We start from the raw sequence: 27432 nt of genomic DNA on the forward strand, positions 1-27432 counted from the left end.
GCCCCTCTCATGGTCCCATGCAATTTATAGTTTCCCAGCAGAGATTAGTCAGGGCATGATCAGACCACTAGACTAGAATGGGCCCCACTAAACACCACGCTACCGTTGTGTAATATCCAATCAAATGTTCCACAATAGTTTTGCAATTTCATATATTTTATTATTTTACAGTTAGTGGTTGGTAATATCTCCATATTGAAACAATTTTACATGGTGCCCCCACAATATTCCCCTTTAATGTGCTTATTTTCTATATACAGCAGACTATAATGCTACCATTCATACATATACCTTTGGTTAGAAAAGAAGAAAGGCATTTCCTATGTCTGTGATTCTGCTACATAGCAATATGGCAATTGTGGCTACAATGGTACATTCTATATACATTTGTACTAAATGAGTATAAATACAGTATATAGTTTGTGTGTTTATATTATATATTTATTTAGTCTAGTAGGAGTACTAAATTTGGTTTAGGCTTCCCCTCTTTTCTTTACAACAATCTCATATCAACTAAAAAAATACAATTACAGTCCTATATAAAATGTTCCTTATTTTATCTTTCTCTCTCACACCCATACACATGAATTCTAAATAGTTATATGATACAGAGATCAACAATCTGCTAATCAGCTATGCAGCATGTATCTTTTATAGATGTAGATATAAGTTGTGGATTTGTAAACCCATTCCCTTTAAATTCATGCTCTAAAGTTCACATGTAGCAGAAATAATGAGTAACTAGGCACAACATGGCTATATTTATCAAAACCTATTAGTAATCAGCCATGCAGCATGGGGGTTGTATAGGTTTTCAGCGTTAAGCAGACAAAACAGTGGCTATTATGCTATCTCTCAGTGAAGCCAGATTGTGTGTGGGGGGAGGGTCATATTTATTGAAATGTATTTTTTGCGGGGAAAACACTTGCATAATAAGAATAAAATGCTGTCTCAGTAGTTTCTGCAATCACATTGCCGTATTTACTGTATATACTCGAGTATAAGCCTAGTTTTTCAGCACCCAAAATGTGCTGAAAAAGTCACCCTCGGCTTATACTTGAGTTGGGTGCCATGGGTCCCTCCAGACTAGCACCCTCTGCCCTTTGTGTGCAAATTAGGCCACCTGCAACCAGACCCTCCAGTGCCCTGGCCTAGGCTCCCACTAGCAATACTTATTCCCTCTTACATCTCCTCCGGGACTGGGTCTGCTGCCTGTCTACTGGATTTTATTTTGATTTTATTTTGATTATTGAAACTTAGCAGTAGCTGCTGCATGTCCCACCCTAGGCTTATACTCGAGTTAATACGTTTTTCCAGTTTTCTTGGGTAAAATTAGGTACCTCTGCTTATATTCGGATCGGCTTATACTAGACTAGAGTATATACGGCATTAAAATTCTAAAATCAGTTAATCTGATTTACATTTTGTCATGCAGAAGAAACATTATGGTCATAGTAAAAAAAAAACAATTGCATTAGTTAGGTGATGAGCTTTTTTTTTTTTAAAGATTTCCACTTGATAAATTTTGCAAATTTTTGATGAAAAATTAGTTGTATCTCTTTTAATTGTGATTGTTTGAAACAAAAGTCAGTCACAATTTTTGGCTGCGATTTTCTTGAATGGTAGCGAAAAACAAACAAACTCGAATGTGAATAAGTTAGCCCCTTCAGTTCAGCATTTCCCCCCACTAAAGCACCCCATTTCAATTATTATTTTCTATTATAATAAGGCAGACCAAAGAGACTTTCCCTAAACAGCACTGGGAGCCATTTTTGGGCCCTAACCCATAGGTTAAGAATCCCTGTAAGTAGAGGTTCCTACTGTTTTACCTGCCATAAGTTGAAGGTAGATGTTCCTCCTGTTTTATCACACTTACTAATACAATTATTAAAGGCCGGACTACTTGATCCATTACATCTTTAAGTTACAAGTGCAATGCTATTGCTGCTCAACCTGCAATGATCCCTCATTTAGGGAGATGCTGAATAGACAAACCTGACCAATAAATGTACAGTATAAGTCAGATAAACTAGAGTAAAATGGTAATCACTGGAAAGCCATTAACTGAATGACTGAATATTTTCCATGTGTCAGGGGTTTGAACTAACAACTGTGCTTTTGGTATTACAGTTCCTTATATTTAGTTGAGCTTTTATTTAATAAGCAGCTTATAAAGACAACTTCCTCCTCAAAATGCTTGTCCTGGCCCTTGATTTTAGCCAAAGCTAAATTTTTTAACAGCGACTTGATCAGACCCTTATCACTATCCATATTTTCTCTGAATGGCCCAATGGCATCATCTCACATACAAGTGACCAGCTACATGGTAGTTAGTATGCTGAGCTTTACAGAAACCATAAGAGGCACCAAGAGTTTACTGAGTTTCTACCTCGTTGCTGCCCATAACAATGCTAATAACTGGATAAGTATATATCCTCTGGCTGTGGATAGTAGATGCCGCTTTCAGCGAGTCATTGGCTTTATTGTCAGGGTGCAACATATCATAAGATTTTTTTTATTGATGAATTCTAAGCTTTTAAAGTGAATTTTAGATAGCAAAAATAACATGTTTTGAATTTCCCCCAGTTTTATAGAAGCAAAAAAAAAACCGTTAAGTGTTTACATTTTAGAAAATGTTACATCTCTATTTCAGAACCATCACCACTGTCCCATAATTCTGTCGTAAGGCATCGGCTGCTTTGTTCGGACTCTGTAATTCCACTGTCCACCTCTATGTCCAACTCCATTTCCTCTTTTACGTTATCATGATCCCAAGATGTGGGCACCTTCATTTGTTGGGTGTCGCTGTGCCCGTTTAATGGTTCACACTCAGTGTCATCCATGGCAGCATTTAGGCTGGAAGTGTTGCTGTTGGTTTGTGGAATGCTTTGTTCATCAGGGCCATTGCTATTTCCACTCTCCTTTTCTTGGGGTGCATTAGAAAAGCTCATCCCTTCTAGCACCTCACTCATTAGAGATGGACCAAAGTCCATTGTAAAAGATTGCATTGAGTCACAGCGCCAAAGGCTGCAAGAAAGTTCCACCGGAACAGTGCAGGTGCTGCAGTCTTCACCATCTGCAAGGGCAATGCTTGGCCAGTCTTCATCAAACTTCTCAGAGCTGGTGTCGAACATCTGTGAGCCTGAGACGCGAGGAAGGGTGCACAACCCAGATTCTAATCCTGAATAGAGAAAAGAATTGAAAAGAGCTGGGTGAGGATCACCAGACAATAACATATGCACCCATAACAGTACAAGCTTCCTAGAAATTAATCCTAAATAAATTAACTATTATAAGGTGCAGAAACAAGATTGGCTGAGGGCACAATGCCATTAGTCTGCTGCCCAGTATGAATCTCTATTTGACGGAAAATTTGAAATGAATATATGAATATCTATAGTCCATGGCAGCTCAATGGGCAGATTTCAGATGAGTTTTTATGCAATTCAGTAGCTGTGACTGAAGGACCCATGAAACATGGAGCTGTTGGCAAGTAGTGAAACAGAATGGTCAAAGTTGACCCTTTCTGTGTCATTTTCACCATCTACCGTCCAAAGTTTTTTCTTTTTTGCAGGGTATCCAGACTAAAGTAGTTGCACCACTGCGCAGCACCACATGACACAGAAAGGGTCAACTTTGACCATTCTGTTTCACTACTTGCCAACAGCTTCATGTTTTATGGGTCCTTCAGTCACAGCTACTGAATTGCATAAAAACTCATCTGAAATCTGCCCATAGATCACAGGGTCTATATGGTAGGTACGCCATTGGCACCCTGCATCGGATTTACATTATGTTCAGTGTCCTCCATCCACCTCGACATCTCTGCCATTGTACAAAGGGTTCAAAGTTGAGCAGTCTGTACTGGAAGCCAATATATTTACTGGGGGCCATTTATAAAGTGCAGGGACAGGGTGCAAAGTTCATAAAAGGTGTGTATAGGACTCTGCTTTTGAGCCCAGTACACCACCTGCTCTGTAGCAAGGCTCTGTTGCAGCCTACAATTCAGGGCTCTGCACCCAATGCAAGTGCTTTCTGAATGAGCACTAATTGGTATATTTTTGCCTCCCTTAGTACTATTGCACTTGCATCCAGGCATTTAGTGCCCCAGAATAGACATCCCCCTACTGACACCCCCCTAGTGTGTCTAAATACTGAAGCAGAAGGGATTTCATACCTGTTGTTAGTTATAGAGTGAAATAAAAGGAAATATAAATTAACCCATCAGGTGACCCATCTTCTGTTTGACATAAATATTGTGTTCAGCAGGACCTTTTCAAAATTTATAACAATATAAACTTTTTTTTCCAGATATAAATGTTATTTGGCTTTATCCTGTATGGTATATCCACCAATAATGAATTAGAAATAGCTTTTATAGACTTTACCACCAGGGGGAACCTATACATCATTCAAAATGCTATCATTGTTTCAGTAATAAACATTTAGTAAAGACATGGAGCATTGTGGAAAGGTACCCCAAACTCCATATTACAAATAGGTCTTGTAAATGCTGTTTGTGTATGTTTTAAAGAAAAGTCGCTTATAAATGGAGAAGAAATATATCCTTCTGCTTTAGGCAATGCATTTTGTTTGCTGGAAAATTCATGAAAATGTCTTTTGAAATTTTTTTTTTTAACGGAATCATTCAAGTAGGTAGATCAACTTCCGTTTGATTCCTATTTCCCTATTCTTCAATACCAAAATCTCACCAGAAACAGTTATAATAATCAGGTGCCAGCGATGGTGCATTCCAACCCCATGTGCTCTGTACCATAAATGGAGGGGTGGTTTGTCTCTAGTATTTCCTGTCTGCTCCGTGCTGTTCCCACAGTATAATAATATAAGGATGCAGGCTGAAAGTCTCAGTAACTCATTATCAGAAGATCTCCCAGTTTAACTGCCTAGCAGGTTCAACTCTGCAGTAAAGGAACATAAAGTCTACAAAGCCCTGGAGAACCTGAGGGCCATGGGCCTCCAGTTGGACAGCAATGCTCTAATACATTAAACTCCTTCCTACTGTGTCTCATACCACATGGCACTTACTCCCTGTGTATTTATACTTATTTATTATATTTATTATAACACTTGTCCTCCCTGTGTGTAATTTTGTATATTGTACAGCGCTGCGTACCCTTGTGGCACTTTATAAATAAAGTTATACATACATACATACAACACCATTATTGTAGGATGTAACTGCCTAATTAATATCATGGAATGCAATACTTATACATATAGGCAGTTTAGTAAACTCAGAAGCAGGGTCGGACTGGGTCGCCGGGACTCCCTGTTGGCGCTCCCCCAGCCGTCGGTGTCCCTTCCCTGAAACATTCAGGTGAGGACTTCAGGCGGGTTGTGGGGGCCCCTGTAGGGGGTTAGGCGGGCACAGCAGGGGCCCTTGGGGGGTGCGGAGGACATGCCCGGCGGGGCACCCTGCACCCCCCAGTCTGACCTTGCTCAGAAGTTTCTAAAAGAACCCAATTTTATTAACTATTAGAATTTTACTGACAATGATTTGCAGTAAATCTTAGTAATAATACACACAGCTCTCAGTTCAGAGAGCAGCGACAGCAATGATATGGGCTGTGAATCCGGATGCTCCCTAACTTGCATGTCTGAAGGATGCTCAAGTTTTGGGATGCAAGACACTGTGTGCAAAGTGCAAACAAAATTTTTTTACACAGTGCACCCTACATGGTAAATGAACCCCACAGAGTATACTTGTTGGGGGGATTACAAGTGACAAAAGTAATGGGCGCCAGGTCACCCTGCAATGAAAAATCTTCAGAGGGGGCCCCTAACCACACCCCCTGTACCTGCTCTCAGCCTGCTAACTTGCCTTGTTCTTCACCTCCTGACTCTCAGGTAATGGTTTGGCCAGGGAAATATATACAATTATATATGAAGCAGATCCAACAGTCCAGGCCCCTCTGTACAGGGCTGGATTGGGATTCAAAATAGACCCTGGCATTTCAAGTACACAGAGGCCCGAACAGCCCCCACAGGCCCAATAAATATTCACTGTCAATGGCATCTTACAGCAGCCCCTCTGGCATTTGCCAGAATCTATAGATTGCCTGTCTGAGACTTTAATGTAATTTCATCTAACAAAGAACAAAAGGCAAAAAAAAGCAGCTTAGTAATACACCGAGAGCACAGGTAGTATAGCAGGGAGGGAGGTTTTGATTATGCAGAGCTCATTAACCATTTGCACTTGAAAGAAGATTAAGACTACAGGTATGGGAACTGTTATCCAGAATGCTCGGCACCTGGGATAAAGGATCTTTCCGTTATTTGGATCTCCATAACTTAAGTCTATTAAAAATCATTTAAATATTTAATAAACCTAATAGGATTTTTTTTTGCCTCCAATAAGGATTCATTATATCTTAGTTGGAATCAAGTACAAGGTACTGTTTTATTATTACGGAGAAAAAAATTTTAATTTAAAGAAATACAAAGTTAAAAGTCAGATACAGCATAAATATTTATAAAAAAAAAATAAATCTACGTAATATTTTAATAAATAAGCCCATTTAAGATGGCTTATATAAAGCACAGTTTTCTATGACCCTTCAATCATTTAAAGTTTAATTATAGTTAATCTGACATGCTTTACTGCTGCCATTTCAGAATTAATTAAGCAAGCAAATCTTCAAACTCTATTAATGATGGAGGAATATTTTATTCCCTTGAGATTAAACTACTCTGACATCCCCTTCACTGCTCCCTCATCTTGTCGCTCTCATACATACTCTCTAGAGTAACAGCATAGTTTCAGTAAATACATATTGTCAATAAATATCTTTACTGGATTTTTTTTTATTCCAGCTCCTTTGATGGAAATCAGAAATGAGTTACGTGGCAGAGCCATTACATCTATTGGCATGTGCAGCCCCAATATTCCCCTTCACCAAACCCCCTAATCTACCATTTGCCCTTATCACGCCCTTTGCCCAGCGCACCGCATTAATATAACTCACACACAAAAATGGGCTTATTTTCAGTTTTTGAATTTGTGATTTTGTTTTTTTAAATCAAATAAACTTTCATACCAAATGCTTGCCTATTTATTATTAAGGAAAACTCATTCGAATAAAACACTCAAATACCTTACAGTTTTTGAGTTTGCCAACTCCAAAAATTTGCGTTTGAAAATATGGCTTGACTTAGTCTAGGACAACTCCCACTGATTCTATAGAAACTTCCAAGTTTTACATTCAGGTTTTTTGCACTTAATAACTACCAGACATTTTGAACCATAACTCGAATTGTGTTTAACACTAAAATACTTCAATCGTGGAAAAAAAAAATCAAACTGGAACGTTAATAAATCACCCCCCAAGTCTTGAATTGAAAAAGCCACAGCCCAATTTCTTAACAGCAAATCACTTTCAAAACATGAACAGCCAATTATTATCATCTATACATAACATTACTTGACTTACGGCCAACCTGTTACCATTACCACGGCCATGGGAGCCACTGAAAGCTGCAGTAGTAGGAGACCAATCATGTCCCCCACTCTAGAAGACCTAAGGGCTAACCCTTCCCCTTTAGCTTACAGCTCCATGCCCACTTCTCACTGGTTTCTGACATCCATTCCTAGTGTCAAGCTTAACTTTCCATCCACACAGCACTACCTCTCTTCCATGTATTTATGTATAACTTTATTTATAAAGCGCCACAAGGGTACACTGTACAATATATACAGGTATTACAATAATTATACAAGTATTATAATAAATACAATAAATAATTATAAATACACAGGAAGTAAGTGCCATGTGGTATGAGACACAGTAGGAAGTAGTTTAATGTATTAGAGCATTTAAAGCATTTAAAGCATAAAGCTTAGTGCTGTAGGGCAGGACTTAACCTGCTGTTAATGGGTTGCCTATGCCACACAGCATATAGAAGTCATTCAGTTCAGAGATGAGTAAATGCTGGGCCTAAACCACATATTTATCATAGACAAACAGAATATTCCCGTGAAGCATGAATGTGGAGGACATGTAATGTAGTTGTGTACATAAGGCAGGGCTGTCTATCTGGAGAAAAGCGGGGATTTGGCCTGGGACCTGAGCATCACAGTGTCCTTTTGGGGGAAGATGTAGATAAACCTGCAAATTATATTACATTGTGCAACAATTTATAGATTTTTTCAGGATGTATATATATAAAGGATGATTCACTTGCTGGTCCATGTGACATCAAGTCACTAAGCACAATTTATAACTAATGAGATTACGAAGATACTGTAAATAAGGCTAACATTTCATATGTATCTTATAAAGATAATGGAATGCAGATGTAGCTATCATTTTTATTTTGTATTAGGAGCTACTAGTAGCAGCTACTTGTCACAGCTACAGAAATAGACAGATTTCTGATACTTTACTGATATAATAACAGAAATGGTGATAATTTACTGATAATTGTCTCAATGTGTGTTTAGCAGAGGCACTTCTCAGTATTGTCTATGGTAGAGTATTTTCTGGAGTTTAGTAGCCATGAAAATGTAGCTGCTTCTAGTAGCTCCATGTGTCTTCAGCCTTAAACCGCAGTGGCAATTATGGCAGAAATGTAATGCCATGCTCATGGTAAGATGATCATTTCTATGATGCCCTGCCTGCGATTAAACAGGGATGTAGGATCCTAATATACAGTCCCTGGGAAATATCCTTTTCTTTTCCTAGGATTTATATACTTCCAAGCATGGTATGACTGGTAACTTCTCATTTTTGGTTTGTATCCAGTCAGCACATTTTTTTTACTTGAATTACCAATAAACTCATCCTTAAAGAATCTCTTCACTGAGCCAAAACTTCACATCAGATCTATTTTTTCCCCTAATGATGATTTAATGGCTTAGCTAACCAATGAAAAGTATATGTAGAAGAATCAATTTCATGTTGTACAATTTAACTCATGGTACAAGCTCCTGCCATAGCATATTCACTTGCCTTTTTCTTATTGAGAAAATAACATTTTAAATCCGGTATAAAGGCAGTTAATATGAACATGGCAAAAGGTTGACCTTGTAAGGGAAGAGAAAGGCTTAATAGGCTTATTAGGTCAATTGTTCCATAAACCCCAGGTTCATGGGTTAAATTATATTTAAATGATGTTGTCATATTAAGAGATGTTTATTGTGGTTGCGGTCCATAAAATTCCTCGGAAGGCCACATGCAGCCCCAAGTCTCCAGACTATCATTGATGTCATGTTTCTTATTTACCCATCCCTCATTCACACATGTGGTTTCAACAACAGATTTAAAAACAGGGTAAAGGCGGCTGATAAATCAATTATTTGTCATATTTTTTGTACGTGAAATAGTCAGACAGTCCCTTTAAAGGAAACAAACAGACAATACATGCTAAATGCTGGATGTGAAGGTCATTGCCACATGCTAGGAAAGTGATTTCACTAAAGGCAGTGATGATGTAGCAACAACTGCAGGTTGCTCTGGATTTGACATTACTTTACAACTGGGTTGCTAGCTATGAGGACACTGGAGGAAGTGAGTCATTTTGGAGAGCATTTTGAGAAAGCAAAGGTACTAGGCTGTGTACTAACTGTGAGGTCATTTAACCCAAACATAACATTGTGAATTCATTCATTTGTTGTTAGGAATTTATTTGGCCTCTCTGGAGAAAAAAGTAAGCCCCTTGTGATAAATATCCATCCAGGGGTGACCAGGTCCCCTAGGCAACCCGGTCACACCCCCCCCCCCCCCGTGCTTTGGCGCTCATGCAAAGTTCCGGGGGTTGCGTTGCGATGGGTCATTGCCCCCGCCGCTAATGACAAGCCGCGGGGGCAATGACAAAGGAGGAGGACTAGGGGTAGCCACAAGAGGCCTCGGCAGCTCTAGGCAGCTGCCTCTTCTGCCTACCCCTAGTTCTAGCCCTGTATCCATCAATGGCAACATACCGTTAGGAGTAGGTAATCTCAAAGGATTGAAATCGTCATTAGAATAGTGATATTGATTTGTTGAGGCAACCTAGCAATGTACTTGCTTTGTGTCTGTGTTTGTATACCCGTGTTGTTGTACAAAGAGCACTCCGTTTTGAACTGAAGAGGATGCTCTCATAAGATAACCGCTTCACTAGATGTTCAGATTTCATATAATATATTCTTACATTTTTGTAGCAGTAGGTTAAATGGAAACATTTGTGAATTATTTGGCTTACTTAGCATCAAGTGCCTTTGATAATGGAGGAATAAATTGCAGTCAACTCGCAGTCTTCTCATTTTTGTTCATCTTACACAATTTTTTAAAATCTTTGTTAGATAAAATGAATATAACTTATTGGCGTTAGAATATATATGGCATATATAAACTCACCATAAGGGCTGTTTGGTTCTGAGAGGCAGTTCCATATCTTATCTCTGTCTTGTTTCCTCTCATAATCCCAACTGTGCTTTGTGAGCTGTGGCAAGGACACAGCATTCTTAATGATGGGGGAAACATCAGGTGGAGGAATGACAGGAGAATCAACTCTTCCCCTGTTTGATGCACTTTGTGGCGATATCCACCCTGCTTTGCGTAACTTTTTGGTTATGTAGTTCAAGTGGTGGTGTCTTCGTCTTTCTTGGAGTTGGGTAAGAAATGAAGTATCCCCAAACACTTCTCCTTTCCTGCCCACATGCATAATGTGGCGGAAGTCCCCCATTGGGGGGCTGATCATTTCTGGTTTTAATGTCAAACGTTCCCGCCTGGAACGAGACACAAGGGTTTTGATGACAGGCAGATTCCCTAGGCTCATTGTTCCTTCTGTTTGTGATGACTATTAGAATAAGGTCAAAGAAACAAGGGACATGTGATACTAGGAGCGAATCATTTTCTACTTCACGTTCAAGTTCCAGCAAGTACACTCTGGAGAATTGTGTTTCTTTAGCTACCAGGAATCCTGATTTGTCAGACACATTAATCTTGTATTTGGCACGCAATGTAAATTGTATAATTATTCTGGATCTATGGCTTCTGTAAGGTCTTTGTATATGGAGAATTCTTGGTGAGAATGGATACCTTGGACAACTTTAGACTGACTCTATGTAGTAAATACATATGAGAAAATCCATGTGCTTCTTGATTGCCAAAAGAGAAGATAACAGAAGGCACTTGTGATGCTGAAGGCAATGGCTCCTGGAAACCTATATGCCGAAATGAAATCCTACAAAAAAACCCAAAAACAAATCATTAGAAATATATCTGGATAGCAGCAGTTATCACCTAACAGAATATTATTGAGAGCAATAATACAGCTCTTCTTCCCCAGCAATTCAAAATCTGTTCATTGAGGGCATGATTTATCAACACTTAAATTCAAATTCTTGCATGAATTCAAAACTTTTTGCACAAAAACTCCTAAATGCAAATTATTGTTTCCAAAACGCGAATGTTCGATATTTATTAAGTAAGTAAGTTGTAAAACTTTGGCATGTACAAGCTTGCAGGTTAATATAGAAGTCAATATGAGATGCCCCAGGCAAAAAGCATGCAGTTTTTCAATTTGGGTTTTTCAAGTTTTTCAAAAATGTTTTGACTGATTCAGAGCCATTAAAAATGTTTTTATATTCTGATTTTTTAATGAATAAACAAATATTTACGTTTAGTAAGATTTTGAGTATATTCGAATTGAAAAGAAAAAAACTTCTAAAATTTACAAATTTAATAAATAGGCCTGACTGCTTACAGACTAGGGTGCAAGAGGGTTCCTTAATGGTTACCAGATCAAAAATATAGCACTTGGTGCAGAGAGCAGCATCAGGGGCTGCAGCAGAGTCCTGTCTTTACTGCCTGTCTTAGTAGAGGGTCCCAATGTGGGCCTGACTATCCCTAACTTGCACTTCCTGACTATCCCTAACTTGCACTTCCTGACTATCCCTAACTTGCACTTCCTGACTATCCCTAACTTGCACTTCCTGACTATCCCTAACTTGCACTTCCTGACTATCCCTAACTTGCGCATCCTGACTATCCCTAACTTGCACTTCCTGACTATCCCTAATTTGCACTTCCTGACTATCCCTAACTTGCACTTCCTGACTATCCCTAACTTGCACTTCCTGACTATCCCTAACTTGCACTTCCTGACTATCCCTAACTTGCACTTCCTGACTATCCCTAACTTGCACTTCCTGACTATCCCTAACTTGCACTTCCTGACTATCCCTAACTTGCACTTCCTGACTATCCCTAACTTGCACTTCCTGACAATCACTAACTTGCGCATCCTGACTATCCCTAACTTGCACTTCCTGACTATCCCTAACTTGCACTTCCTGACTATCCCTAACTTGCACTTCCTGACTATCCCTAACTTGCACTTCCTGACTATCTCTAACTTGCACTTCCTGACTATCCCTAACTTGCACTTCCTGACAACAAACTGAGCAAAATGTGCAAGAAAAGGGCTAGCTGTACCCTTTTTAACATTTTGCACACTCTGTGTTCCTTTTTTATGACCCCCTTGTGTGTTTTTGCTTTGATTAGGCCTATTATTTGTATTTTAAGACTGCAGAGCTGATATATTAAAATTCACAATAAAAAAAACCAAACAAATGCAGCAAAAACATTATTGTAAATATGTCCAAGTTTGAGTTTAAGAGTCCAAGTTTTTTCCAAATTTTGAACATTTGAATTAAAAAACCTTGGCAACTAAAACTAAAAGTCAAAGAATCCATTATTCCATTATTATTTCATTCTAGTAAAGGTACAGGATCTGTTATCTGGAAACCCGTTAACCAGAGAGCTTCAAATTACAGGAAGGCCATCTCCCATAGGGGCACATTTACTAAGACACGAATCTGAACCGAATTGGAAAAATTCCGATTTGAAAACAAACATTTTGCGACTTTTTCGTATTTTTTGCGATTTTTTTCGGCGTCTTTACGACTTTTCAGAAATTGTCGCGACTTTTTCGTTACCAATACGATTTGCGCGAAAAAACGCAAGTTTTTCGTAGCCATTCTGAAAGTTGCACAAAATCTGCCGATTTTTTCATAGCGTTAAAACTTGCGCGAAAAGTTGCGCCTTTTTCGTAGCGTTAAAACTTAAAAGGTGCGACGTTTTGCGCAAGTTTTAACGCTACGAAAAAATCGCAACTTTTTGCGCAAGTTTTAACGCTACGAAAAATCGCCAGATTTTGCGCAACTTTCGGAATGGCTACGAAAAACTAGCGTTTTTTCGCACAAATCGTATTAGTAACGAAAAAGTTGCAACATTTTTCCAAAAAAATCGCAAAATAACGATCATTACGAAAAAAACGCAATCGGACGCATTCGGCCCGTTCGTGGGTTAGTAAATGTGCCCCATAGAGTGCATTTTAATGAAATGATTCTATTTTTAAAAATGATTACTTATTTATCTGTAATAATAAAACAGAACCTTGTACTTGATGGTAACTAAGCTGCATGAATCCATACTGGACGCAACACAATCCTATTAAGCTTATTTAATGTTTAAATAATTTTTTAGTAAACTAATGGGCTTATTTATCAGTTTTAGAGTTTGTGAATTAGAGAGTTTTTTTTAGATAGATAGATAGATGATAGATGATAGATAGATAGATGATAGATGATAGATTGATAGATAGATGATAGATGATAGATAGATAGATAGATGATAGATAAATAGTATACAATACAAAAGATAAATAAATAAAAGTACAATGGGTTAGTGAATGTGCTTAATTATACAGGAAATCCACACTGCAGTTATTACAGGACATTTTTAAATGAAATATTAAAGTAAATCTGTAAAATCTGCACCACTTCTATGACGTATTTTTATTCTATATTAAACAACATGTGAAACTGACCGAACTAGAATAATAATCAAGATATTTCGTATTCTGACCTTTCCAGCAAAGTGACAGCTTGTTTATCTCACTGAAGATTCCATTGAAATTCTGTAACTGCTGCTCTCTGATATGTTTGGCATTCCTCGTTTCTGCAAAACTCACTTCTATAGTATCTAGCACTGGTGTACACTATAGCAACTGAAATATGACTTGCAGCTGAAAGATTGAGAGTTATGCACATTAACCCTAACTTAGTCCCAGGCATCAACAACCAAAAACAATTAGTGAGATCTTGACCCAAATGCTTGTGGGTCCATTTCAAAATCTAGGAGAGAGAAAGAGTAATGATTGGGCGGAAGGGGAATAACAAACCTGAAAAATGTGACTGAGGAGGAGAAAGACAAAGAAGTGACCTCAAAAGGATGGAAATTCTTTGGTCTAACTGTTGTGCTAAAGAAATAAAAAACATACTTTACTCTTGCTTTCATTAGCCAATGTTGAGATTTCATGACCTTTTAATTTATAACTGATAATTGTATGTATAATACAAAGAATACTGATAACTGAAAATATAACACATATAACTTTAACTATGTGTAAAAATAAGCTGAAATCCATTTTTTATACCAGAAGCTATAGTATCCATTTGGTTCTCTTTCTTGTTTTAAATCTTGATGGATGAGGTGCTGCTCAAACCCACTGGTCCATCCTCGGATTCATTTAGATTTTGTTGGAAGCGATTGTTAAGTAGTTGGTGTTTTTGTATCTATGTACTTGTGGCAACAAGAGAGTTCCATACTGCTTATTAGCTATAGTGCCACCAATATAATATATAAGCCATCCATCATTATGCTTATAGCAGTCAGAAGAAAAAGGTTTCAGGGAAGCGTTGATAAAAGGTTATATTTCCCAACCAATATGTCTATACAAAGGTTGAATGTGCAACGTAAGGATAGAAAACAGGGGTGTAACTACAGAGAAAGCAGACCCTGTGGTTGCGGGGGGGGCAGGTAGTGCAGGGGTCCCAGTAAGGCCCTAATTAATAATCAGTTTTACTATATATCTTGGTAGAATAGGTCAACTTGGCAATGTTTTGGGGCCCTAAATTGAATTTGCTGTGGGGCCCAGTGACATCTTGTTACGCCAATGTGGCCATAGTTAAATCTTGTCATTTGGAAAGGTCACGAAATTATTTGCTCAGCTCTAGTTGATCTTATCATTTTGTCCCTGACCCAGTGATTAGAAGATGTGGAGGGTAGATCCCATGAGCTGAGGCCCACATCCTTTTGTTCTGTCTGGTACAATTAATATCTTAATGGGCATTGAGGAGATATCCTTCAGTGCTCTGCCATCCCCAAAATAAGTGGCCGACTTGGCTGCTAATATCTCCCTGCACAGGACACCTTTAGTCTGTATCTGCTAACTGCAAAAGCCAAGGAAGCAGTAACTGCAGGAAGGCCAGGGCTACGGTTTTGTTGCACTGCATAGAGAGTCTGTTTCATTGATTTTATACTTCAAATGGCAAGCCACAATATCTGACAGAAATACAGTAATTGCTTGTAAACTAGCAAGGTTCTAACAACAAAATGCCATAGAAAATCTAATTTTTATGTATCTTATATCACATAGATGCAATTAGCAAAGCTCGGAAGATTAAAACCACTTACGTCAATGAGGCTTAAGGCATAAGTTAATATGCTGGATGCTGCTTTGCTGTTTTCAGCATAAACATAGAGCAAGCACTCAACCTGCTCAATATGTACATAATACAGGCACGGAAGTCACAATACTAACCATAATTGTATGAATATGTATGTTCACCAGTGAAAGAATGGGGTTCATTTAGTTAGATGCATGGTGAAAGTGCAAATAACTTTTCACAGATTTTAAAAAAGGCTCACATCCATCAAGTTCAACCCTTTATTATTCAAGTAAACCTATGTAACTGCTAGTAGATCCAGAGGAAGGCAGAAATCCCACCAAAACCTCTCCAGTTCACCTCAGAAAATTCCTGCCTGACTCAGGGGGCAATTGGAACAGTCACTGGATCAACTTTTAACAAAAATCTAATTTCAGTAAAACTGTATTTTCTCACTTTCTAAAAAGTCACCCAACCAATTTTTTTAAGGTATCTGCTTGTGCAACTGCTTCAGTGAAACAATTCCACAGCTTCACAGCTATCACTGTAAAAAACCCTTTAACATCTTTTAATGGAACCTCCTTTGTTCTAATGTGATTGGTTGCCATTGTGTCTGTTGGAAGGGCCTACTGTGGAATAAACCATCTGTGTGTTGTATACATAATTATCATATCACCATAAAGTAACTTATTTCCAGTGTAAAAATTCCCAATAGTCTTTCTTCATAACTAACACCTTCCAAACCCTTCATAAACTAAACTGCTCCTCTTTTGGAATTTGTCTATTTCAATAATATGCTTTTTAAGCACTGGAAACCAAAACTACACTTCTAGAATCTTTGTTTAGAGGGAGAATGACCCTCTTCTCTTGTGAGTCTATAGCCCTTTCAATACAGCACAATACCTTGTTGTCCTTTACTGATGCTGACTGACATTGCTTCCTATAACTAAGTTAATTATCCACAAACAGTCCCAGGTCCTTCTCCATAAATGATTTGCCTAACTTAGTCCCATTGAGGGTATTAGTAGCTTGTATATTTTTTTACCCTAAATGCATACCCTTACATTTATCAGCATTGCATCTCATCTGCCCCTTTGCATAATAAATTGTTTTGAGTTTGTCCAGCTCCCCCTGAAAGGATGCCTCATCCTGGATGGAATTAATTGGCCTGCATAGTTTTCTGTTTTCTACAAACACTGATACACTACTTTCTTGGCTCTACTTCAAGTCATTAATGAACCATATCCATATCCTGAGCCATGTGTACCTTTACCATGCGAGTCCTGTAGCCCAGACTTCTCTATTGTATACATTGAGAAAAAGAGCTGACTAAGCATATTTGCTTTTCCAAGTACCCTGTATTCAAAATATCTCCATTTCTTTGGCTTTTCTTTGATTGATGTTCTTACATCTGCCCCTTCTTACAAGTGCACTGACGGGCATGACGTCAGCCTGTGTGCAGACATACAGAAAGAGGATAACGGCACAAAACCCCCAAAGTTTGCATGTTAATGCCAAGATCTTCTCCTTGAGTCTGTACTCAGGCTGACACTATGTTTGTCATTGCACCTATAAAAAGGAGCAGATGGAAGTGCAATAGCTTTTCTCTTTCTGGAAGAAAAAAAAGAAAAAACATCCGCCATGTATGATACCTGTCTTAATAAAGTCATATGCTTATCTTGTACTTTTTGGACTTGGCACATCAAGCAAGCAGTTCCTGATTACAATTACAAGTGTTTAAAGGACTTGTAATTTTTGAATACTTTCCTCTTCTTTCCTATTAACTGCTTCATATCTGAGGTAATCTATCGGTGGTACTTAATACTTTTAGATTTCTTTCCTAAGGCCAGAGTCCCACACAGCAGATCACTACAAAGGTTGAGAAAAGAGGAAGATCTGCCATGTTTGACTCTGCCCTAAGGGAATAAATACATTTACTATTACTTCTATACCATCATCTGAAATGATACCTAATGTATACAACAATTATCTGTAAGTGTTAAATTCAAATACTGTGAATGGGCTTTTGGAATACCTGGCCTGTCATAACTATGGACTAGTTTGTTGGACACTGTACAGAACGGATTAGCCAACTGGCTCTTATCTACAGTCAAACAGTGATTATGTGTTGGCTAATGTCACACTTGGCATTTTGTGTCTGCCACTCTTCGCTAGACAAGTCACCGAGACACAACATGAATACTCTCTCCAAGTGTTGTTAATTCAGACGGGGTGCTTACGAGACACAGGCACACCTGTCACTGAAAATATGGCCATCTGTGTTGGGCCAAATCATTGACAACTTGTCTGTTCTTGTTTTTGGCTCTAAAAAAAGCTAAGGTAGATATTTTGCTGATATTTTTGTGTTATTAATCATTAGTTTTTTTGTTTAATTCAATAAAATCATCTATCTATCTATCTATCTATCATCTATCTATCTATCTATCATCTATCTATCTATCTATCTATCTAACATTTGTCTTTCTGTCTGTTGGTACTTCTACATAAAACAATTGTAATTAATGGGAAATGTTACTGAAATAGACCCTGAAGCCCCCCCCCCAAAAAAAAGAGACTTAATTCCTTTATTATGTCAAGAAAGGATCTTTTTGAACACAATAAACTGCACCATTTTCTCCCTTAAACTATATGGAGAGCTGTTAGTTTAAAGCAGTGGTTCTCAACCTGTAGGTCGGGACCCCTTTGGGGGTCGAACAACCCTTTCACAGGGGTCACCAAAGACCATCGGAAAACACATATTTCCGATGGTCTTAGGAATAATTTTATGGTTGGGAGGTCACCACAACATGAGGAACTGTATTACAGGGTCGCGGCATTAGGAAGGTTGAGAACCACTGGTTTAAAGTAACAGGTTGTGTGCTGGGTTTACTCGGATGGGTTGAACTTGATGGACAATGGTCTTTTTTCAACCCTATGTAACTATTTAACTATGTAACTATGTAACTATATTCTCCTTTCTCTTTTTGGGAACTCTGCACATTTTCAGTGTTCCCATTTTGAATACTAGATGCCACCATTTTCATACCAGTACAGGTATAGGATCTGTGATCCGGAAACCCGTTATCTAGAAAGTTGAAAGGCCATCTCCCATAGACTCCAGTTTAATCAAATAGTTCACATTTTTAAAAATGATTTCCTTATTCTCAGTTATAGTAAAACCTTGTACTTGATCCCAACTAATAATTAATCTTTACTGAATGCAGAACAATTCTATCCTAACTTAAGGTATGGAGATTCAGCTTTCTGGGTAACAGGCCCTATATCTGTACCTCCTTTTATTTTATCTTTTCTCTACTATCTTTTTATTGCGCTCTGTAATATCTATAGCATGTAATAAATCTGGGCTTTGGCCACATCCCAGCACTTTTACATGATTAGGATTAGGATAAGAGATATATATTAGTGAGTGTATGGAGTCTGGCATGATTTCTTCATTTGTATGAAGTAAAAATTGGCTAAAGTTCATATTCATAGCATCTCGTTCGACTGCTACTTTTATATTTTTCCAATCTGAACATAATTTTTCTATTTTTCCTGTACTCTCTCATCAAAACCCTAAATTTATTAGATTCAGACCTTTCTGTGATTCTTTTCTAAATCAGACTTGGGTGTTTCTTTTGCAAAAGTCACAAAGGATTTTGGCACAGATCACCTCCAAATATAGTTAACTGATATAAACAACATGGAGTAATTATTAACCAAAAATGCAATGATCAATGATTAAAACAGAAAGCAGCAGCCCAAATTCAGTGGAAAGTGCAGTGCTGAGGGTGCAATGCAGCTCACAGGGTAGCCAGCAACTACAGGGCCTGGTACTGTTCTATTCCCACCAGTCATATAAATGCACAGGTTACAGGGAGGGAAGGATAGTTGATACCTAAGTGCCTCCAGCTCCCCACCTAAACCCTTCAAAAAGTATACAGCACTCTATTCATCAGGGAGGCACAGGTATTTCTAATCCATTCAGGCAGTTTGCTCTAGTTTTTTGTGATAAACATCCTGCCCCAAGTGTGACATTAAGCCCTATAAAGATTCAAAATGTTTGTCATATGTAGAAATCATGTTTTTGATGTTTTTTTTATATGAAAAAAATTGAATCAATAAAAATTTCCTGTGTAAAAGCAGCGATTAGAACCTTTTGCCCTCTGAAATAAAAAAAACATTCATCTATCCAGGGGTGCTGCTGCCATGAGGAGTCAGGAAAACCTCTGTATCTGTAGGATTTCCAATGGCTACAGAAAATACTGTATCTACCTTGATATAATATTTGTGCAGCTGCTTCTTTATAAAGTCGGGGGGCTTCTTATAATTCTTATTTCCTCCATCCTTTAATGGCACAGCCATTCCTGTAGTGTGTATGAAACATGTCAGCGACGGGTTTGAGCCTAGATTAATAGCACGCTACTAAACTAAGCAGGGAACAGTCTAATTGTTAGGAGTCCCCAAGGGGCTGAGATGCCTCAGTCTGATGATAATACATCAATTACTTATGAAAGCAGGGGTTACTTATATTACCAAGAGTAAAGCAGATTTATGTATCTGCTTGTGTAATATCCCATCTAACATTTGATGTGGTCCACAGACTCTAATGGATGATTAATATTGATTATCTTTGCTTACAGCTGTAGGGTCAAACCCGGATTGGTTTTAGTGGAATTTGTTTTTATAGCCTGACCAGTTACCAGGGGTGGCAAAAAGCCACTTCTGGTAACTTAAAGAGACAAAATTCTGATTTTTCAATAAAATTTTAGCTCTACTATGCTCTCTGCACTAGCAATGCGACCCCCCTCGGCCCCCTTCAACCTGAGAAACCAAAACAAGGGGAGGGGGGTTGGCGGCATCAACTTGGCTGCCTCAGGGGGGTAAGGACCCCTGAGGTGAAGCTTCATTCATTATATATATATATACACATTTATTCAACTCATTTTTCAAGAATCTCCCCATTTTGAGTGATATATATATATATATATGTTATTCTATAACTATAAGGAATTTTAAGTTTCCTGTGCGTCATTTCTCACTTACCTAATTTTTTCCCAATTTTGACCTTTTTACTAAGTGTTCCTAGCTCACCTTACAGGTTTATGTTTGACTGTTATCAGCCAGTGGGTAAACAGACACTTATCAAATGGCATTCCACTGCAGCTACTGCACAAATCGCTGACCTCACATACAGACATTGCTGCCTCATGGGTGACCCATTAATCATCCGACTGTTTGTAGATTAAGTTTGAACCCTTTGGAGACTTCAAGTTTTAGGGACAAGATAAAGAGGAATACAATGTGCAGGCATCCATTGTGGCTCCAGAAGAGAAGGCAGCAAAAACACTTACCTCCCACCAATTGCATTTATTTCAGGTTGGCCCTGACATCCATTCCTCATGCCATGCCCCACACATAGAACCTATGCTATGTGTAGTACAAAGGAACAAACATAGTAGCAAATACAGGGCCATTTAGGTTGAAAGAAAGACTAAATAGTTTTAAAATGTTCTCCAGTCTCCTGCTACCTTTTTTCTTTAATAGCAGTCATTGTTTTAACATAGGTAGTAGCATAAGCACACTTAGATTCAGTAGGATCCAAGGCCTAAACCAAATACTGGATTTGGTGCATCTCAAGACACTGCTAGATGCCATAGCTCCCATCTCCCATAACCTTGGTCAGTATAAGCAGGTGACATATGGACAGTTTAAGGCATTTATATTGTGCAGGGAAGGGTGGAAAGTGCAAATAATTGCACATCTGCCATATTGTTACACTGTGTGCATTGCCCTGCATGCAGAAGAAATGCACTTTAAAGTGTTTTGATACCTGTGCCCCCCTGCCTTTTCAAGGTTCTTTGGTTATGGTTTTGTGAATGGTGGACTGGGAAGCAGCTGCTGCCTTTTTTAATGCTAGAACTATGCCACATGCTGGTCCAAGTCTTCATGAACATTAACAGCAGTAGATATTTAGACTTATATAATCTCTTTTAGCTGGATGAATAGCAGCATTTGTCTTTCTTGTCCTCCCTCTTATCAGCTCTTAATGGTTGTCTGTTGGGTACATATTAGCCTTAGGAAAGGACTTCCTGGATAATACAATGACAATATTCAGTACAATCTCACTCCAGCATCTTTTATTTATATATACAATCTATATATGTGTGTGTGTATATATATATATATATATATATATATATATATATATATACATACATACTTTACAGAGAGAAATTGTGCATGGCTACCAATAAATCAATACATACTTTAATGGGATTAATGAAGAGCAAACTATTTGACAACAGGAATTTTCCTGAGGATATTTGCCCCACTGATAAGCCTGAACTGTATCAGATAATGAATAAAAAGTGACGCCATTTCCATCACTACAGGTGTTATAGCTATGATAAAGTCTCCCAACCCCAAGCATTTCTTTCTCACTATGAAGAGCTCTTTTGTATGTGTTCTGATGTGCCCTGGCACATTGTACTACCTGGGAATGGTGGGTGCTGATTAATGGCTCCCATTAACCCATTTATCACACTATGGGGCTGATTTACTAACCCACGAATCCGACCCGAATTGGAAAAGTTCCGACTTGAAAACGAACATTTTGCGACTTTTTCGTATGTTTTGCGATTTTTTCGGATTCTGTACGAATTTTTCGTTACCAATACGATTTTTGCGTAAAAACGCGACTTTTTCGTATCCATTACGAAAGTTGCGTAAAAAGTTGCGCATTTTTCGTAGCGTTAAAACTTACGCGAAAAGTTGCGCATTTTTCGTAGCGTTAAAACTTAACGCTACGAAAAATGCGCAACTTTTTGCGTAAGTTTTAACGCTACGCAAAATGCGCAACTTTTTACGCAACTTTCGTAATGGATAGGAAAACTCGCGTTTTTACGCAAAAATCGTATTGGATCCGAAAAATTCGTAAAGAATCCGAAAAAATCGCAAAACATACGAAAAAATCGCAAAGTACCGATCATTACGAAAAAAACGCAATCGGACTCCATTCGACCCGTTCGTGGGTAAGTAAATCAGCCCCTATGTATACGTCAGCAGAAAGGTGTCTCATGAGATTTTTTTTTATAGTTTGGTCCAGTTAAAGGTTGATATTGAACATTACTAATCCCAAGCTTTGTTCCCACTAACCCTCCCTAATATCCCATTGTTTGCTTCTCATTGTCTCAGAGCTCTGTTAATTGGGGGAAGTTTACATTGGTTTTCCTGCAGACCTTTCCTAGTGAAATTCTTCAGAGCCCAAATACGACTTCCTTCCTTCAACTTTTCAGCCTGTGTGTCTTATCCATCACTAGGCATCAGCCTGAAGCAGTTAAATACACTCCCTAGCACAAGGCTAGTCTTATGTATTAGGAGTCAGTACTTTTTTCCCACAAGGCAGTCACTGACAGGCATGCTTTATTCAATCAGTTCCAGTTTAGTTTTGCCCAAAGAGATTTTGACCCCCATTTAAAATCTGGAAAGAGTCAGAAGAGGAAGGCAAATAATGCAAAAACTATAAAAAATGAAAACCAGTTGAAAAGTTCATAATAATAAGCCATTATATAACATACTAAAAGTTAGGGTGAACCACCCAGTCCTGAATAGAGTTGCCACCTTTATTAACTAATAATACTGTCCAGGGGATAGGGGAGGGGCTGGGCAGGGAAGGTAGGGGTGGAGTTATGATGTTAAATGGGCAGGGTTGTGATGCAAGAAGGGGTGGAGCAATGATGTGACGGGGTGGCGAGGGAAGGATCTGACGGTATAAAATATTTTGACAGGGATGACCTCAGAGCAAGAATTGGGGGCGGGCCAGGGGTGCAGAATAATAGATGATTACAGATTTACTGTCAAATACATTACCAGTAAATTTGTAATACTGGATCCGGCCTTGGTTGGTATTTTACCAGCCAAGGCCGACCAGGTAGCAACCCTATGTAGCAACTGATTCATGCCCATCTCCCTCTCGCACTTTATTTTTGAAAGAAATTTAATAAATTAGCTGCCCTTGCAATGAATAACTCACTTCAATGCTGATATCTAAATCTCCTTTATTGTAATCCTACTTAATGTAAGTCACCATCCTATACTTAACCCCCCTGGTTAAAAGGTGTCATCCTAAGAGATAATAATGCTTTGTGAAAATGAATTTGTACACACTGGGAGCAATTAATGTAGTCAGGCACCAGTTAGCACTATAGCAATTAGTGGAGCAGTGTGGGAGGTTGGACAGGAAGCCAGTTTAGATTGTGAAAGTGAATATATAGTTTATCCTTTAGTAGGGAACTCATGGATGACAGTTAAAAGACAGATATACAATAGAACCCCAATTTTACATTTTTCAGGAGACCAGAAAAAAATGGTGTAAAATCTGGGAAAATGTAAAATCAAGGATATGTATTATGCATTACATATTGGCATGACAAAAACAGTGTAAAGTGAGGTAAAATTAAAGTTGGGGTGTGTAAACTGAAGGTTTCACTGTATAAGCAGGTTGTGAAACTGCACTGAGTAGGTTTTAACTAAACAGTAATGTCATAGCAAAAGCAAAGTTTGATCCAGCAACCAACCAGATGTTGCTTTTTAAATAGCACACCAATAAAAACTAGCTACTGAATAGTTGGGGATTTGGAAATTAAAATGGAAAATGAACATTAAAGAAAAATAAATTATAAGTAAAAATAAAACTGAGCCCAGGGCTGTACCATCATGGCCCTGCTCCCTTCAGAAAAACACATTGCAGGACACTATCCACTCAGCAACAGGACCTGCAATGTACCCACACCCATGCGTCAGCCCCCCAAACCTGGCAATCCTTACTGGGACCACTTGACCCCATGTGCAAAGCAGCAGTTACATAGTCTGCTTCCCCAGTACATTTGCTAGTGATGAAGCCCCACAGTCACTGAGTCAATGCCCCTGCTGTCTGGAAGAAGTCATTATACAAAGGCTTATAATTAATGAATTAAGTTATATATAGGGAGTGCAACTATCCTTCTAAATGAGGAAGGGGCTTGAAGGAAACAGGTTTGTATCATGGTTATCATTTATTTATATAGTGCCAGCAAGTTAAGCAGTGCATTCATTTATAACAAACAATGGTCTGCAAGACTCAACAAGGGTCAACTCTATATAAAGTAAAGCTATCCAGTTGCAGCTCTATAGCTGTGTTTAAACTACAATTTACAGCATTAAGTTGCTGTTCATCCACAGCTTGGACAGCCAAGCTCTACAGTGTTTTATGCAAACATGGTCTGCTGGGATCTGAGCCATAAGAGTCAGTGGTCCAAAAGGAACTGGACCTAGGAGGGAACACTGAAGGGCTATGGTATAACTTACACTTTATATAGGTAAATAGGTAAATAAAACTAATGAGTAAAACTGATTATATGGCATTCCCCTTTAATTATAGTCTTGTGATACAGTATATTCACAGTATGAGGGCACATTTGATCCTGTTCTCTTTAATCCTTCTGTTTATAGTTTTATTTCTTACAGCCTATAAAAGCTGATATTCTGAGAACAGAAAAGGGAAGGTATGTAGCCACTATGAGCTCTCTAGAAGTTTCATGCCCTAAGCTGGCTACAACCTGACTGTAAAATGATAGTTTTAATGGCACTAATACTTTCCACGAAGGACCACCCACTTCTCCTTGGCTATTTTAATTCTCTGTCTCTGTTTGTCTTTCCCTGGTTTTCATTTTATGGGCTATGGTTTCGTCTTGTAAGCAGTTTCCTATGCATCTCTAGGGCTCACTTGAAAATATCTTTCATTCATTGCAATAGGGGAGATTTTAAGATAGGCCAAAAAAGGGCATCTTTTCTGGGCACCCAGCATCACCGGGGTGGGAGGATGTAGATAAAAGCACAAAAAGGGTGGCAGCATTCACCTGTCTGAAAGCAAATATCTGGTTGGTTGCTAATGACTTTGTACAAATATTTATTGCATTACCCCCCATTATTACATTATGCAATATTTAGTATATACAGTACATCAGGAATATGTCAGTTACGACCCTCTAGATGTTACTGATATACAACCACCAGCACTCAGATTGGGGCCCCAGTCTTCCTTTTCCTTCTCTTATATCTGGCTTTGCATAAGAAGAAGGGGACAGAAACAGACAATGGGAAGAGTGAAATGAGTTATAATAAAAATGGCTCAGTAAAAAAAAAGCACTGAAGCAAATGCACACTTCAGAGATGGTCAAGAAACAGACATAAGAACGAGTTTGACTTAAACTTATCCAGTGCAGGAAACCATATCAACCAATCAGGTGCCACGCTTCATTGTTCTAACTGCTCTAGCCTGACCAGCAAATTGTTGATTGGTTGCTATGGACTGGAACACATCTACCTCATGTCTTTATTCATAGAACTGCCATGCTGATTACCTTAGATGGTACTTTTATTAGCACTGTCTGCAGAGTCAAACAATAAGGCAGCTACTACTCATGTGAATACAATAAATACAGAAAAAGGAGTTAATTTATGAACTAAGTTGTTTGGTTTAGAAATGTTATTGATTTATCTACTTTGTACCTCATATCTGCCCAGCAATACTGCAGGTGTGGAGGTCTCCTTGCACACTAAGCGTGTGCCTGAAATACCAGGAAAATTCAGTGGGCACAGACATGAAATTGAAAGAAAATTCCCCAACTAAACAGCGGATAAATCCATGACATTTCTGCAATGAGAGCCCAAACCTTTATCAGAATAACTGAGCATTGTATAAACTGGAAGGTACATTAGAGTTTAATAATAAATAGGAACGCAAACGGACAGACTGTTTGTACTGGGAGAGATAACGGTGCTTTGAGGGAAAGTTTCCTACTGGGTGAATACACAGAAGTATAGCAAATGGCTGGGCAACTTGCTTTCTTACTGGTGCTGATGAACTACAAGTCTCAAAACCTCCTGGCATCTTTTGACTGTTGGTGGAATGATGGGAGCAACAATATTAAGAGGGGCCGCTGATGCCTGGCTGCCACTTTTCATGGGATAACACTAAAGGAATCTAGCATTAGTACATTTTGAATAGATGGGAATCAGCACAATAAAACATATAAATGAATACAAAAGAACATAGACATTCAAGACTATGTGATTAGCGTTAGAGACAAGAGATAGGAGGCCCCTGCCTTGTAGAGCTTACAGACTTAGTTGGTGGCTAACAGACTTTTATATGAGGACAGTTTCCACCCATGGTCTGAATATACACAGGTAAGTTTAATGGCTACATGAATATGTTAAGGACCTTAAACTGTAAGCTCCTCAGGGGCAGGGACCTATTCCCTGTGATATTGCTGCTATATAATAATAAGAGGGAGGAATATTTTGGCAAATTGCATGATTGTTAAACATTAAACTGCCACAATGTTGTCCCTGTAACATCTGGAAAATCTGGTATAGAAAGGGAAAAGATGCCGGCGGCTAAACAAAAGCAGCCTGAGGTTCCCTAATGGTATAACATTTTGTATGGCAGGAAGTTATAGCAAAGAAGAAAAGCAGGGATACAGAAAGCCTTGCCTCCTATGTGTTTATGATTATAGTATTTTAATACCTTGCCTCTGTCCTGGCATGCAGTGCAATTAAAGTACAAGTTAACATGTTAAAGAAAACTAGATTCTAGTTTCTTATTCCAAGAATGCATATCCAAATGAGCAGTTACATAGCAGTTTGGGACATTCCCTAATATACAACAGCAGAAGAAGTGAGCAGGAATTGAGTTGATATTGGGGTTACCTGTTCTTGCCTGTTTTTCACTCTATTCTCCTTTCATCACGGAGTCTCGCTGCCATATCATCTCCCTTACAGGCTGCAGTAGGAAAGTGGTAGCTGGAACTCCAGGCATGTAAGAAGCTGGTAGGGAAAGGGCTGGGACAAAGCAAAAGGCAGTGACCTATAGAGAGAGGAGAGAGGCTGTGAGACGAGAGGAGGGAAGTTAGAAAGTAAAGGGAGTAGTGCTGGGC

The 27432-nt window shown here is 38.6% G+C and overlaps 1 protein-coding gene across 1 annotated transcript; it reads right to left on the minus strand.

The window, feature by feature from the left end:
• Window positions 1-1491: 1491 nt before the first annotated feature.
• On the minus strand, window positions 1492-27432 carry cdc42ep1 (CDC42 effector protein 1). Its single transcript, XM_002934216.4, has 3 exons — window positions 27206-27432; window positions 10353-11181; window positions 1492-3181 (listed from the first exon to the last, which is right to left on the minus strand). Exons 2-3 carry the CDS (start codon window positions 10771-10773, stop codon window positions 2637-2639), a joined length of 966 nt encoding a protein of 321 aa, XP_002934262.2. The 5' UTR covers window positions 10774-11181; window positions 27206-27432; the 3' UTR covers window positions 1492-2636.

The sequence above is a fragment of the Xenopus tropicalis genome, chromosome 4 (assembly GCF_000004195.4).
Source record: "Xenopus tropicalis strain Nigerian chromosome 4, UCB_Xtro_10.0, whole genome shotgun sequence".
In the NCBI taxonomy this organism is placed as follows: Eukaryota; Metazoa; Chordata; class Amphibia; order Anura; family Pipidae; genus Xenopus; species Xenopus tropicalis.